The sequence below is a fragment of the Cheilinus undulatus genome, linkage group 5 (genome assembly GCF_018320785.1).
Source record: "Cheilinus undulatus linkage group 5, ASM1832078v1, whole genome shotgun sequence".
In the NCBI taxonomy this organism is placed as follows: domain Eukaryota; kingdom Metazoa; phylum Chordata; class Actinopteri; order Labriformes; family Labridae; genus Cheilinus; species Cheilinus undulatus.
In genome coordinates this window covers 31,132,840-31,148,531 of record NC_054869.1, presented here as the reverse complement: position 1 = coordinate 31,148,531, position 15,692 = coordinate 31,132,840, and the positions used below count along the sequence as shown (strand labels likewise).

General features: G+C 38.4%; 2 protein-coding genes across 3 annotated transcripts; one reads left to right on the top strand and one right to left on the bottom strand.

The window, feature by feature from the left end:
- Positions 1 to 279: 279 nt before the first annotated feature.
- On the bottom strand, positions 280 to 4,323 carry LOC121509436 (zinc finger protein 774-like). Its single transcript, XM_041786812.1, has 3 exons — positions 3,744 to 4,323; positions 3,119 to 3,373; positions 280 to 2,727 (listed from the first exon to the last, which is right to left on the bottom strand). The coding sequence occupies exons 1-3, from the start codon at positions 4,321 to 4,323 to the stop codon at positions 1,298 to 1,300; spliced, it is 2,265 nt and encodes a 754-aa protein (XP_041642746.1). The 3' UTR covers positions 280 to 1,297.
- A 6,674-nt stretch (positions 4,324 to 10,997) lies between these two features.
- On the top strand, positions 10,998 to 15,025 carry LOC121509438 (gastrula zinc finger protein XlCGF28.1-like). 2 transcript variants are annotated; one of them, XM_041786815.1, is made up of 3 exons: positions 10,998 to 11,270; positions 12,665 to 13,939; positions 14,547 to 15,025. In XM_041786815.1, the coding sequence occupies exons 1-3, from the start codon at positions 11,099 to 11,101 to the stop codon at positions 14,573 to 14,575; spliced, it is 1,476 nt and encodes a 491-aa protein (XP_041642749.1). In that variant the 5' UTR covers positions 10,998 to 11,098; the 3' UTR covers positions 14,576 to 15,025. The 2 variants fall into 2 exon arrangements, with proteins under 2 accessions (XP_041642749.1, XP_041642748.1); XM_041786814.1 differs by having other exon boundaries at positions 12,665 to 15,025.
- The last annotated feature ends 667 nt before the right edge of the window (positions 15,026 to 15,692 follow it).

The window sequence follows — 15,692 nt, the reverse complement described above, 5'->3', positions numbered from 1 at the left end:
TATTTTGTGGCATTTCAAAGAAGCCTTCAAATTCAAGGAACCATCAATATACTTAACAGCGGGACTAGAGAACATGAAATTAGATTCAACAATTGAATTTATTTTTGTTTAGTCTAATGTCATAAGCTCAAGTTTGAAGTCAATGCAAAATCTACACAAGGACATTCTTTGTGACATTAAAGAAAAATGGTGGAGCGAAATGACCATTTATTTTCTCACAAAATTAATAAGATGTGCAAAAAATAATCAAAACATAAAAGGATTTATTCATTTATTTAAAGTGCTGATTTTTGTTCTTTTTTAATCAGAATAGATTTCCCATGCAATCTTCACAACCACAGAATGTTCTAACAGGACTTCAGAAACAAACTGTAGATACATTTGGACACTGCTTTAACATAATTTAATATAGTCAACCAATGGTTACAACAGGTCATATCAGTCATATAACAAAACACCTAGATGGTGTGCTTTAACACTGAAACACCTCCAATATATTACACGGCCGAAAGTTTTAGGTTCAAAAAAAGTTATTTTAATTGAAATTTCTGTTCTGTAGCATCGTTGAGACGAATTTTAAGACATGAGCTTGAATTTTGAATTCTTCACACCAGCTTAATTTTTTTTAATTTTTATATTATTGATCTAAACACAAGGATACTTCCAAATGCCCTCCTGTGGTGCTCCCATATTTATTTTACTTTCTCCTGCTCTATGACGTCTCCTCTATTGACCTCAATGGATAAAGGGAGCTACAGAACCATCAAGTTGAAAAAGCAATTGATTTTATTTTCTAGCGCCATTGACCTCAGGTCGTTTAGAAATTAATCTGAAAAAATTAATCAACATTAATCAGTACAATTTTGCCATTCAAAATATGTCATTACTATGCTGTATGGATTTTTCCCCTCACCCCTAGTAAACAGCAGGTATATCTCCGGCCTAGGGCTTAAGTAGTGAAGCCTCACAAATGTAAAAGATGTCAGGTGAGCAGTGCTGATGTGTGTGAGTTAGCAATTTGACAAGAGACAGCTGTGAGTACTTTTACTTTTAGGAATAATGGTCTTCCAAATCTGTGAGGGTAACAGCTGAGCCCAGGGGGTTTTAATCTAGGATTATGAAACTGAAGAATCTCACACACATCTTAATCTTACAAATCCAAGGCTACAAGCCTGCATGCTACCTTGTATGCATTGTCAATCGAGATTTATAAACTAAAACGTCTCTTATTCCTTCATTACACCAAGACAAAATAAATCCCCTGCTACTTGAAAAATAGTTTTGCGTTAACACCAGGCTATGTGCCTACATGCGATTTCATGTGCCGTGAATAATTAGATGAATCAAAGTAACTTTTTCCACAGATCACACAAAGGTAAGGCTTTTCACCTGTGTGAGCTCTTCTAACGTGGACTTTAAGATCACCATTTGCTCTGAAAGACTTTCCACAGGTTTTGCAAGCAAACGGCATCTCGCCTGTATGAATTCTAATGTGACTATTCAATGTGCATCTATTGCCAAAGGATTTCCCACATGTATCACAGGAATACGGCCTGTTGCCTGAGTGGACCTTTCTTATGTGTTCTGTCAAGTCACCTATTTCTCTGAATGATCTGCCACAGGCTGTGCAAGTCAGCGGTTTTCCTCCTATATGAATTCTAATGTGTCGATTTAAGTGCGACCCCCGATAGAAAGCTTTTCCACAGGTGCTGCAGGAATAAGGCCTCTCACCTGTGTGTGTTCTCATATGAACTGTCAATTCACGCTTTTCTGCAAAAGATCTGCTGCATATTCCACAAGTGAAAGGCTTTTCCCCTGTGTGAGTTCTAATGTGTCTATTCAATTCTGACATCACTGCAAATCTTTTCACACACAAGCTACAACAGTAAGGCCTCTCACCTGTGTGTGTTCTCATGTGGCTTTCTAATAAATAGTTATATATAAAACTTTTTCCACACGTTTGGCAAGAAAATGGCTTTTCACCTGTGTGGATTCTTGTATGAATTTTCAGAGTTGACAGGAAACTAAATATTTTCCCACAGCTCTTGCATGTGTGTGTCTTTTTACCTGTATGGACACGTACATGAGTCTTTAACTCTGACTTATTCTTAAAAGTTTCCTCACATGAGTCACATTTGAAAGGTGTTTCACCTGTGAGGGAATTATTGTCATTTTCTGACAATTCAAGGTTGTGATTTATGCCTTTTTGAATAATCTCTTTTGGTTTTCTCATTAATTCTGAGGCTTGAATGTCAGTTAGGAGCTGGTTGTTACATCTTTCTTCTGGTTCTATATCGTCACTTTCCTCACAAGTAATCGTCAACTCAAAGTCTTCAGTCTCTTTGTCACTTTCACTTTTGATTATGTGATACTGAATCACTGACAGTGAAACTGCATTGTCTGTTGATCCTGAGACTCCACACCAGTCCTCTTGGAGATTTTGGTCCTCAAGTACATGAGAGTCGTGAGAGAAGAGCTTTTGGTCACCATTTAGCTCTGGGTCACTGTCAACATTCTCCTCGTATGGAGGAGAGTAAATGAAGCTTTCAATGTCCTGCTTCAGATCAAGATCCTCTCTCTTCTGAGTAGTGCAGAGTTCCTCCGGCTCCTCTTTAATTTGTGGAGGTTTGTGGTCCTCTTGGTCCAGACTGGAGTTCCTCTCTTGGTTACAGAGCTGCTGGTCAGAGAGATCCTCCTCCTCCTTACAAACATGTTGCAGTGGGAGCTCTGGAGGGAAGCAAAACAAAAGTAAGAAGATACTACTGAGAGGCTGATAATGTTGTGAGCTAGCTAGTAGCTGGATGTACTGAAATAATCAGGGCTGTGTTTGGTTTTATTTCTCCTGCTTGTTTTATTAAATTAGGTAAGCCCCTGAAGGCCAATTTAAACTAAACGGTTATGTTTTGATGTGTAATTAGGGGGCAGTAGGAACCCTAGAGTGGCACACAGAGTATTCAACATCCTGATGAAATAAACAAACTAAGGCACTATTGGTAAAAAGGAAGATTTTCCCACTATTCTTGCAAGTATGAGCTTCTTAGCTCATGATACACCCAGCAATCATAATATACACTTAGAAAATTCCCTCAAATGGAACATTTACAGACTTTTTATTTACCTGTATGAGGATTATGTGAGTTGTGAAGGACAGACTGTTGGTCACTTTCCTCACAAGTAAAGGTCAACAACAATGTGTCAGTCTCCAGTTTCAGCTCAAGCTGCTCTCTCTCGTGACTGGTGCTAAATTCCACCGGTTCCTCTTTAATTTCAGGAGGTTTGTGGTCTTCTTGGTCCAGACTGGAGTTCCTCTTCTGCTTACAGGGCTGCTGGTCAAATGGCTCCTCCTCCTTGCAGACATGGTGCTGTTGGAGCTCTGAGGGGATACAGAACAAAGCATTAAGATGATACTGCTCGAGCTGGAACACAACCAGGAACAATATTATTAATGTTATTAATACAACCATGTCCCACTTTGACACGCCCAGGTTTATAAAGATAGGGACATTGTTCAGCAGCTCAGATCCTCAACATGCTGCCTGGATCCCATCCTTACCAATTAAAAATGTTTTCACTGCTTGGCCCCTCAGGTGCAAGAGATAGTAAACTCTTGATATTTTCCTTCATCAATCAAAACAGCTGTTATTAAACATCTTCTTAAGAAGGGTAGTCTTAATCCAACAGTTATTGCCAACAACAGGCCCATTTCCAATTGACCATTCCTTAGCATAATCCTGATGTCTTACCTTTCTCGTGTAATGTGACAGATGATTGCATGTCAGAAATCACAGATGTCTGCTCAGCGTTGTCTATCTGATCCAGAGGATATGAGTCCTTTTCCATTGAGTTAATCGTTTGGCTCTGACTCGACTTTGACCTGGGCCGCAGTGATAGTCCGTTTCGGTGCAGCAGTCTCGTGCACCAGCCAATGCTCGCTGTGAAGTCGGTGCTCGGTATGTTCAGCTCCTTTGCGATCTGCAAGGCCTTCAGCTTGAGGACGGCTCTAGATAGAGGCATGCCTTCGGTTTGTTTTTCTCTGAAATATTCACACACTCTCTGGTCAATCTCCCTGAAGCGACCGCTTTTCGGACCCCGGTAAGCTTTCCTCTGACTGTCAGCGGTCTGAAGAAGCTCTTTTTGGGCTCGCCATCGTCGGACATGACACTCTGAAATACCGTATTTCTTCGCTGTCTGGCGGTTGTTGTTTAATGACTCTGCTGCATTTATGACCATCATCTTAAAACTGGCATCATAACTCCGCCTTAACTGGCAAACTTTGCCGTCTTTAGAACCTTTTTGATCAAGACAACCCCCGTGCGTCTCCATCTTCAGCCCTCCTGCTTGTTTACTTCCGATGTGTGTCACGCTATCAAATCCCCGTTCATGTTTAGTTCCGCTTGCAACCGTCGCAGGAGATTAGGAGGCTATTTAATTTCTTTAAAATAAGTAACACCCCGCTCCTCTGCTATTCTGAACTACTCGATTCAATTATAAGTTAAGAGAATGTAACTTATTCCGTGCTTTTCTCCGTCTTTTAATGCTGATCTTTGAAAGCTGAATTTCAACAACCTGAAAAATGCATATACAATTATAGCTAAAAAGAATAATATCATGCAAAGGTTCATTTTACCCCGTGATTTACTTCAAAAGTTACTTTTCCGCGAATTCTAGATTCGCCAAACATACTGTGAAACATTTGAAGACTTTGTTTTTTCAGTCTTGATAACAGCTTACTCATGAAATTCAAAAATCCGCTATCTGAAAATATTAGAATATTGTGAAAAAAAATCCACCTCCTAAAGGTTTCATAGCCTTCATTCCCACTCTGGGTCAGTATAACCACAATCCTGGGGTAGACTGCTGATTTGACAGTTGTCCAGAAGGCAAACACGTTGCAAATATTTCTATTAAAAATGCACGAATGAGGTAAAAAAAAAGACATGATTTGACTTCATTACTTTGAGCATTGATTACTAGATTTATTATTATAAATAAAGGCATATCACTAACAGTCATCTCATCGCAGTTTGTGACAAATCAAAAGCTACTGTAAAAATCTAAATCTAGTGCAAAGTGTGCAAAAAACACATAGTAATACAAAGTTTTTTTTCCATGCAGCATAAATAAAGTTTTGTTGTCAGGATGAAATCATAGTTTAACAAACACCATACTTGAAGGTTTCACAGTTTCAATGTCACACTGCTTTTCAATTTTTTTTTTTTTTAATTTACAAGCAATTTGACAGAAATGAAGGTATGCGCTAGGTAAAGCAGAAATACTGTTCCACATTCACTGATACTGCTCACTCGATCTTTGTTCATTCTGCTCTGGTGATCAGCTGATTATGGGGGGTTTTAAGTACCAAATCAAGCACATCCAGACATGACCTTTATGAACCAATCAACTTGCTGCCAACCCCGCCCTCCTCTCTGCTGCTGTCAGTTTGTCTTCATCGTAAATCAGTCTGAGTCTCCTCCAACCCGGTCACTTCATGTCCAGTTCTTCAAATGGCCACCCCACATCGCATCCCTCATCCATCTTCACCACCAGTGTCTAATCTCTGAAAGGGTTTTTTCCTATCCTGCTTTTAGGATACACAAAGACATCCAGATGGAGTCTAAATGCAGAAGATATTGCACATTTCTTGTTTTCTAAAACTACAATAAATAATTGTTCACTTAAAATGCAGTCTCTCTTGACTGAAAAAGTACAAATGACAAAAAATCTTCAACACCAAGATACCATGGCCTCAACCTTCAGTGGAAAACTGTTTTGCTTCAACTTATAGAGATCATCTCCCACACTTCTCTTGACACACGGCTATTTGTCTGCTTGTGGTTAATGCAGAAAGAAGATCAAACTAAAGGATCTAATTTGCAGCTCTTTTACAGGTGTGGTATCTGACTAGTGTGGAGTCTTCTCATGTGAACTCTCAAGTCAGCAGTAAATCTGAATGATCTATCATGTTTTGCATGAATTTTAAAGTGCCTATTCAAGTCTGACCTTTTATAAAATCTTTTCCCACAAGCGCTGCAGGAGTGCCGCCTCTCACCCGTGTGTATTCTATAGTGAGCTTTCAAGTTGCTTTTTATACTGAAAGATCTGCTGCATGTTTCACAAGTAAAAGGCTTTTCACCTGTGTGCGTTCTCACGTGTTGAGCCAAGTAAGCACCAAGTCTGAAAGATTTGCCACAGGTTTTGCAAGTATGTGGCTTTTCCCCTGTATGAATTGTATTGTGTTTTTTAAGAGAACATCTCTGACTGAATGACTCCCCACAAATACCACAGGCAAATGGCTTCGTAATGAAAGCATGGACTGTTCTTAGGGGCTCTCCCTCCTGACTAGTGGGGAGTTCCTCTGGTTCCTCTTTAATCCGTGGAGGCTCTGGGTCTTCTTGATCCATACTGGAGTTCCTCTCCTGGTTACAGAGCTGCTGGTCGGCAAAAACCTCCTCCTCCTTACAGACATGGTGCTGTGGGAGCTCTGAAGAAACACAGATACAAACAGTATAAAGGACATTGCACAAAAGTTAGTTCCAGATGAGCGTTCTGATTGGACAAGAGGCATTCTATAAGTGCTGATATACCATAACTGGAACTTTTTACTTGGAGTATCACTCCACCCGAGCAAACAACATACAATGCCCATAAAACATATCCACCCCCCTTGGATGTTTTACCCTTATATTAATTTTATAAATCAGTCATGGTCAATATAATTTGGTTTATTTGACAAAAAACATATTAAAAAAACCTCTTTAGTGTCAAAGTAAAAAAAACATGTATATACAAAGTAATACCAATTAAATAAAATATGTAGTGTAAAATAAGTTACTGCATAAATATTCACCCTCTTCAAGAAAGTATTTAATAGATTCACCTCGATAGTCTGTGTAGATAGGTCTCAATCAGGCTTGCATATCTGGACAGTGGAATTTTACTCAATTATTCATTGCAAAACTGCTCAAGCTCTGTCAAGACGCACAGGGATCAGGTGATCAAGTGTGAACAGCTCTTGCAAGTCCAGCCCCAAATTCTCTTTTGGTTTTACCCTCTACCTTTACAGGCCTTCCAGGGCCAGATGAGAGAACTTTCTTTCATATGACCACTGAGACTCCCACATACCTTTAGGCAAACTCAATTCCAGATTACATATGAGTTTTCTTCAACAGTGGCTTTTTCTTTGACACTCTCCCATAAAGCTTTGATTGGAGAAGAACCAGAGCAACACCGGTAGCATGCAGAGTCTCTCCAATCTCAGCTGCTGAAGCTTGAAACTCTTCAGAGTAGTCGTAGGTGTTGTGGTGGCCTCTCTCACTAGTCTCCTTCTTGCATGGTCTCAGTTTATAAGGACGGTCGGATCTAGAGAAATTTACACATGTGCCATATTCTTTCAGTTTCTTGATGATGGATGTGACTAAACTCCAGGGGATGTCCAGTGCCATAGAAAAATGTCTGTATCCATTCTCTGACTTTTACTTTTCAATAACATTTTCTCTGAGTTGCTTGGATTGTTCTTTTGTCCTCATGGTGGAATGGTAGCCAGGAATACTGATTAACCAGTGAGTAGACCTTCGAGACACAGGTGTCTATATACTACAATCACTTGAGACACATTCACTGCATTCAGGTGATCCCTATTTCACTGTGAGACTACTAGCCCAATTGGCTGGACAATGTTTCAATTAGGTCAGTAAAGGGGGTGAATATTCATGTTATCACTTATTTTACTCTACATTTTTTATTTAATTCATGTTACTTTGTGGAAATATGTTTTCACTTTGACATTAACACGTTTTTTAAATAAAAAAAGCCAAATTATATTGACTATATTGATAAAATCAATTGAAAGGTAAAACATCCAAAGGGGTGAATACTTTTATAGGCACTGTATTGGCTAGCAAGCACTGTAGCAATCCGAAACAGTTGTGTGAGAGGGATTAGGCTTGGAAATAATTTTATAAAATGACAAGAACAAACATGCAGCAAAAAGTGGAACACTGCAGTTGTGTTTGCTGGATATTTGCTTTGTCTCTTATGTTTACTTGGTTTTATGGTTAAGCTAGCATGTCAGCTTATTGTATTTGTAATGGTACGTTTTTTATTTGCAGCATGTTTTCTTTGCTGTATTTGTTTAGCAAAAATTAAGAGCTGACAATTTGAACTATTTCAATGTGAAGCCCAACTCTTGTTTTTTAGGCCCTTACTTTGCGTCCACATTTTCTGCTGTTGTATGATAACACAGAGAGGAATTTAACACTGAAACACACAAGGTCGTTTAAGGCCAATTCAAAGCTGGAATTTTTCTTAACACGCACCTTGTTAAACAACGTGCATTCCTGCATTTGTGTGAATGTAGCATGGAAGTTTTACATACCTATTCTATGTAACTGTATATGAGGTTTCCAAACGATATCCAACAGTCTGCGCTGACGATAGATCTCTTCTTCATACTGGATAATAGTTCTTTTAAATACTCCGAATATTTCTTCAACAGCAGCAGTCAGTCGCTCGTTGACAAAGTCTCTCAAACACTCAACCGAAGACATTGTTATTGATTTCACACCGGCTATCTTCACTGCGACTAGCTCAGCGCTGTCAAACAAACCCTACCTGCCTACTTCCTCTTCTTCGATGAAGAGTGGCGCTCGGCTTCCACGTGCAGTGCCGCCGTCTACTGTGTTGGAGTGTGGCATATTACCCTCTTAGTTACAAGAAAAAGGGCTGCAGAGAAAAATACCAATTTAAATGAGATGGGAGAAAACCCCAGATCTGACAGTTTCCTGAACATTTGCCATCTTCCATGCCGTACCTGTCACAAAAAAATAATACTTGTTCATTGAGGTCCAATTTCCCACTGAAATAGACCATCTGGATGTTTCCCTATAATTTGAAGATAACTGTCCACCCCAGAGTGACATTTTCAGACTTGTGACAACAACATAAAAACCAACTGTAATCACGAAAGAACGTGACCCAGCATAGTAGTGGCTATCACAGCTTCAGTTTCACAGGATTACACTGATTTACGCTGGTAAAAATAAAAAATAATTTATCAGAAAGGCATTTGCACTGATGAAAAGGTACACCTTACAACTACCTCTTACTGGGGTGAAACTACGATTGTTCATTTGCACACATGTTGCATCATTTTTTTCTGCAGAGAATGTACCTTATTTTGTTCCATTTTCAGTCAAACTTTTTTTTTCTTTCTCAGAAATACTGTGCTTTGTCTCTTCTTCAAGTTCTGTGCCCAGTCCCATTATCTCTACCCAGGCCTGAGTTGTGAATTCTCACAAACATAGGGGTGTCAGGTGAGCAGTGTTTGTGTGGGAAAGCTGGTAAATAGACAAAGGAACACCATGAGCACCCACATACTTAGTAAGAATGTGCCAAGTCTTTGAGTGTTAGCATCTAGTTCTGGGGTGTTTTGGCCACAAACCTGAAGAACAAGTCATCTTATTCATATCTTACAAATGCAAGGCCACCACATGTATGCTAACTTGTATGGGGTTTAATTCAAGACAAATGTAAAGTTACTTCTACACATCTTGACCAGATAGCGTGTCTTTGTAAGACAGTGTGAATCACCTCAAAATGGAAAACTTTATTCCATAGTCCATCTACATGTGTGCATACACATAGCTACTTGCGTTGCCTCGGATGCAATACATTATCTGTCCATACAGCTCTTGGAGAGGTGTGGCTTTCACTTGTGTGTCTTCAAATTTGCCTTTTAAAATCTGGAATCAACAGAATCACTGAGGTACTTTAGGAATAAGGCGTCTTACCTGTGTGTATCGTATGCAGACTGAACAGACAGATTTTATGTAAAAGATTTGCCACATGATGATAAGAAATAGCTTTTCAACTGTGTAAAGACTAATGTGCTTGTTCATGATTGATCACCTAGAGAATCTTTTCTTACATGTACAAGAATAATGCCTCTTGCCTGTATGTGTTTTTATGTGACCTTTTAATACATCGCTACAGGAAATTGTTGACCTAGCTAAAACTGCTTTAAATGGTAACAAGCAGTTAAATTATGTAAATTCAAATCAAGTTAACAAGTTGGAACTCAAGTTATGCCTTCTTGCACCTTTTTAACGTGAATTGAATGAACTTTATTCAGTTGCGTGTTACCAGTTAAAGTATTTCTAAGTAGTTCCAAAGATTTATTTTTTGAGCGTACATCTGAATGGCTGAAATGGATTCTCACCTCTGTGGATTTGTGTATGATTTTTCAGTTCTGTGGTGCAACCAAAAATATCTTTTAAACTCTATGGCACTTTTGTGTTTCCATACCTGTGTGAGCACAGCATGTCAGTAATCCTGACTCATTTCAGAAGTTCCCTATATCAGTGTTTCCCTAAGTGCGGGCCAGGGGGTCCAAGAGGTAACAAAGTGCGGCCAGAAGAATTAACTTACCTGTCATGTTTTCACATTTATTTTGTGTGATGAACAGAACAGGTGTCATGGTTTAACTGGTGCCAAATTAACTAGTGACCTTATTCTACTATGCTACATAAACGTCCCTATAAGGGTTTACAGAGTCGCTGCCTACATTTTAAGAAATTGAAATTAGAAAAGAAAATAAAGGTGCCTTTGCAGATGCTTAAAATTAAATAAATACTGATGGTTCATTAATTGTTCGTAATGACTGTGCAAACACTTTCTCGTGGTACTAATATCTTTTAAAACTAGGCATTTTCTTCGAAATTCTCTATTTGTGAAATGAGACTAAAGAGGTAAAAGCTTCGAGTCTCATGCTAAGACTGAACGAAGGTTTGGTAGGCCCCAGAAGATTTTCAGGTCTCAAACAGGTCCGCATCGCAGTGAGGTTTAAGGTTGCGAAAGGCTGCCTTCTCAATGAGAGAGCGGCAATCCAATCATCAGTACGATTGACAATCATGCCAGCAGAAGGCGATAGTGTTCACCAGAGCTTGTTTGGCAACCGCCGTGGATCTACCAAAGAAGAAGAAAAACATCCGCCGGAACTGTATAGTGTTCTGTCGTGTAACTTACATGAATGTATTTCTTGGGTTATCCTATAGTAATTCCTCGTAACACCTCTCTAATATTCAATTAATATTCAATTAAAATGTCTTCAATTGAGTATATAAGGGGGTTTGTTAACGAGCGACTGACTGCTGCTGCTGAGGAAATATTCGGAGTTTTTAAAAGAACTATCACCGAGTATGAGGAAGAGATTCATCGCCAGCGCAGACTGCTGGATATCGTTTGGAAACCAGAAATAAGGATACAAGGAATAGGTATAAATAACTCCTAACCTCACAAATAAGTAGTCTTTTGGTTTATATGTACTTACGGTTGTTGAATTTTTTTCTTGTAATGATTTGCTCTAATGTCCACATTTCCCCCTTTTGTTTACAGATGAATCCTTGAATGTTTTCAATGTATTATGTATCTTACTTTTACATATTTAAACAAATTATCATACTGTTTCAAGACAGGTAAAGTGTTGAGGTTTAACTAGTCATTAACTTTCCAATTTGAATATATCAACTGTGTTTAACTTCATACTCTTAATTTCCTTTGATATAAATACTCTGGTGTAAACTTTTATTTTTGATTTTATTTGTGCTCTCTGTTGCTTCTTCATGTGTGCCTCTGTACTATTTTTGGGACAATTTCACTTTTCGTTTCGACACCATTGTCTGAGTGTTTAGGCCTCCGACATGAGCTTTGACGTTTTTTTATATTTTAATAGCATTTCGAATAATTTGGTGTTAACTCATACCCCATGCCTATCATGCATTGTGTACAAAAAACCTGACAGTAGTGTCTACAGTGTCCATTTTGGACCAATCTACTTCCATTACAATTTGAATTTTTGATCCTGGAGCCATTAGAACATAAAACATGCATACAATAAATGCTGTGGATTTTTTTTAGTATGTTTTTTGTATAAGTTGTTATTTTTACTATTTTCCTATTGTGGTCAATGGGGGGAAAACATTGAATTTTTAGAATAATGTCTTATCTTGTTATTCTCATCTAGAGCACCAGGGTTTGCTGTGACAGAACCTGGCCACTAATGAATTTTAAGTTGTATGAAAAGAAGAGTTGTTGCTTGGGGAAAAAAAAAATTAAAAAGTAAAAGAAAAACTGAATGTATGATAATTTCATAGCTTGATATTTGAAATGAGCCATTTTGGCCCAAAGTGATACAAATGTCAGGTTACTTTTATATGTTGTATTGCATAAAAATTAACAATGCTTTAAAACCAATGTTGCTGATAATCAGTAGTATATACCAGGCTCTGACAACCAAAAACATTGACTTAGCATGCCATACATTGTAAATAACTAATTACATTTTCCCCATCAGGGTTTGCTTTGACAGAACCTGGCCAAAAAGGGTTAAAAATGTTGAGACGTATTAATTTTGTTTTTATTGTTAAGAAGAGATGTAGGCGGGAAAAAATAACTTGAAGAAGTAAGTAAAAATATTAACGTGTAGTATTTTTCTAGCCTAATGTATGAAATGAGCCATTTTGGCCCAATGGGACACAAACGGGTTTAAATCTAAATGGATGGATGAAGGTTAATGCTCTTGCTGGTGTAAATTGTAGTATTTCCGTTATCGTAAATACTTTGAATTTAATGGTAATGTTGTCTTGTATCTTGTTCTTTGTGTGTCCAGAGCTCCCACAGCAACATGTCTCAAAGGTAGGAGAGGATCCGTCAGACAAGCAACTCTGTAACCAGGAGAGGAGCTCCAGTCCAGACCAAGAGGACCACAAACCTCCACAGATTAAAGAAGAACAGGAGGAACTCTGCACCAGTCAGGAGGGAGAACAGATGGTTCTAAAGCAGGAGATTGAAACCTTCATTTACACTCCTACTTATGACTGCAGTGTTGACAGCGACACAGAGCTGAACAGTGACCATCATCTGCTTTCTCAGACCTCTCATGTACTTAAAGGCCAAGAACACCAAGGAGACTGGCCTGGAGTCTCTGGATCAACAGAAAATATAGTTTCACACTCAGTAACTCAATATGAGTTACTTAAAAGGGAAAGTAACAATGTAAATGACCCTAACTGGTCGGATATTCACTCTAACACTCAAAAAGGAAAAAATCAATTTAAGTGTGATACATGTGGAAGAGCTTTTAAGTTTGTTTCACTTTTGCAGCGACACATGAGCATCCACACAGGCGAGAGGCCATTTTCATGCAAAACCTGTGGGAAAGATTTCAGACTGAAAGGTTCCTTGAAAGTCCACATGCGAATTCACACAGGTGAAAAGCCCTACCTCTGTAAAACCTGTGGAAAAAGGTTCAGTGATGTGTCAATGTTTAGAAAACATGCAAAAATCCACCTCGGTGATATGCCTTATATTTGCACAGTATGTGACACAAGATTCTCCAACATTTCATATTGGAAAACTCACATGAGAGAACACACGGGTGAGAAGCCATATGTCTGTGACACATGTGGAAGGGCTTTTCGGTTTGTGTCCCTTTTGCAGAGACATGTGAGCATTCACACAGGTGAGAAGCCGTATTCATGCACAACTTGCGGGAAAAGTTTCAGACTTGATAGTGCCTTGAAAGTCCACATGAGAATTCATTCTGGTGAGAAGCCGTACCAATGCAAAACCTGTGGAAAAAGATTTGGCGATGTGTCATTTTACAAAAAACATACAAGAATCCACACAGGTGAGAAGCCGTACATGTGCAAGACCTGTGAGAAAGGATTCTTTTGTATGTCAGCTTTGAAAGCACACATGAGAACCCACACTGGTGAGAAGCCTTTTGTTTGTGAAACATGTGGGAGAGCATTCAGCTTTAATGAAAACCTGATAGTGCACGTGAGGAGAGCCCACACCGGAGAAAAGCCGTTCATTTGCAAGATCTGTGGGAAAGGACACTTCCGTAAGTGCGACTTGAAAAGCCACATGAGAACCCACAATGGTGAGAATCCTGAAACTTGCATAATGACTGAAGATGTATAAAAATTTGAAAATATGTGGGGCACTGTTCAGTTTAGCTTGAAAACCTTAAACTAAAACACCTAAATAGCATTATCAACAGAGATGGTACTATCATTGCCTACTATATGTTATACACTCCTGATGAAGTTGCATCTTTTTAGCTGGATGTGAAGTGCTTACTATACTAGATGGTATGTCGAGATCTATCTATCTTTCCATTCATTTTGTCAAAGTTACCTGTACATACATCTGCTGCAGTTCTCTAACCATGAACTCCCAGGTCAATGAAAAAAGTTGGTTTCAAAGTGAGTGCAGAATAGTGGCTATTGAAGTACTGTCATGACCTTGTTGATGTTTGCTTGTGCCAAATGTATATACATTTTGTTTAAACTTTCAAAGTATTGAACATCTGTGTACCTTACATAGTATTTTAAAGTACTATATAGCCCTAATCACACTTGCACAAATGACAACTGAAAACTTCCTGAATTCAAATAGGTGAGATGCAAACAGCTAAGTTTTCACTCAGACTTTACCCTGATTTTCATTGCTGGTCCTTGTGTCCTCCTCCCTCCCTTTCCTGACAGGCAAGCTGCAGGCAAACTTCCTGCTGTGAGGGACAAGTGTGGGCAAGTCCGGAAATGTTCTGGGTGTGTTACCCTGAAATTAGCTGCAAGTGTGAAAAGGGCTTTTGATGCCTTCAGCGTAAAGAGGTCAGATTGAACACTTGAGAGAAAATGACATCAGTGTTTAGTATGAACATATAGCAACACTATCAAATGTAAATCTGTATGTGTGCTTTTTTTATACACTTCTTCATGTGTGTTGGAAAAGTCTAAGAATGGAAAAAAGTCTCGATCAGTATTAAAGAGACTTAAAAACACGTACTGGTGAGAGGCTGATTATTTGATATCAGTTTGAAAAAGCTGCACCTTGAAATCCCATGAGTGACACACGGCAGCATAGAATTCCCAGTGCAGGCATGAAGCAACATACTTTACAGTTTAATATTCAGAAAACACTGTTTCTGGTTTCACACATGACGTTCAGTGCTGATTAAACAACATTTTTGCACAATGATTGTCTGGGAATGTTTTGTTTCACAGAATGGTCATAAAATACACACTTAAAGATACATAATCACATACATTTGGATTTATATTTAATTGACAAAAAGAAATACAAGTTAGCAGTTTATACAGTAAATGTGAAATTGCTCATCAAAATTCTGTTTTGTCCAGATATCTACTGTTCATGTGTTAACTTGAATGCATGCAAAAAACATTCTAAAACTTTAATGCAATTATTGCCTTTGATTTGATTTGGTTGCAAAGCAACCACATGAATCATTGAGCTGATGTTAGCAGAGCATAATACAATTAAAAGTACTGGCTTGTTTTCAAAAGGAGATGCATCTTGTGCTATTTTTCTAAGTAGTTTTTGGTCAAGGCAAATCTTAGGAATTATTGGTTCATGGACAGAAATAAAACAGAATAAAGCAGGAAAAAGCAAAACATATATATATATATATATATATATATACTGTATATATGCAACTCAATTTTGCAAAGGTAGGGGTACAAATCTGAAAACCTCTTCAACCAATCATTAAGTATTTAAAGGCTGTTACATTCAAATAACACTCGTTACAGCATCTGCATTAAATTTTCATGCTTCTTTCAACATTTGTATTCCCATTTTGGGATTCAACTTCAAGCATTTTTGCACAAATA

What these genes read in the sequence shown, in the direction of transcription:
- LOC121509438 (XM_041786814.1), top strand. Translation starts at nt 11,099, where the DNA reads ATGTCTTCAATTGAGTATATAAGGGGGTTTGTTAACGAGCGACTGACT. An exon ending in AATAAGGATACAAGGAATAG is followed by an intron (nt 11,271 to 12,664) that starts GTATAAATAACT and finishes TTGTGTGTCCAG; the next exon opens with AGCTCCCACAGCAACATGTC.
- LOC121509436 (XM_041786812.1), bottom strand. Translation starts at nt 4,323, where the DNA reads ATGGAGACGCACGGGGGTTGTCTTGATCAAAAAGGTTCTAAAGACGGC. An exon ending in TGTCACATTACACGAGAAAG is followed by an intron (nt 3,374 to 3,743) that starts GTAAGACATCAG and finishes GTATCCCCTCAG; the next exon opens with AGCTCCAACAGCACCATGTC. An exon ending in CTCACATAATCCTCATACAG is followed by an intron (nt 2,728 to 3,118) that starts GTAAATAAAAAG and finishes GCTTCCCTCCAG; the next exon opens with AGCTCCCACTGCAACATGTT.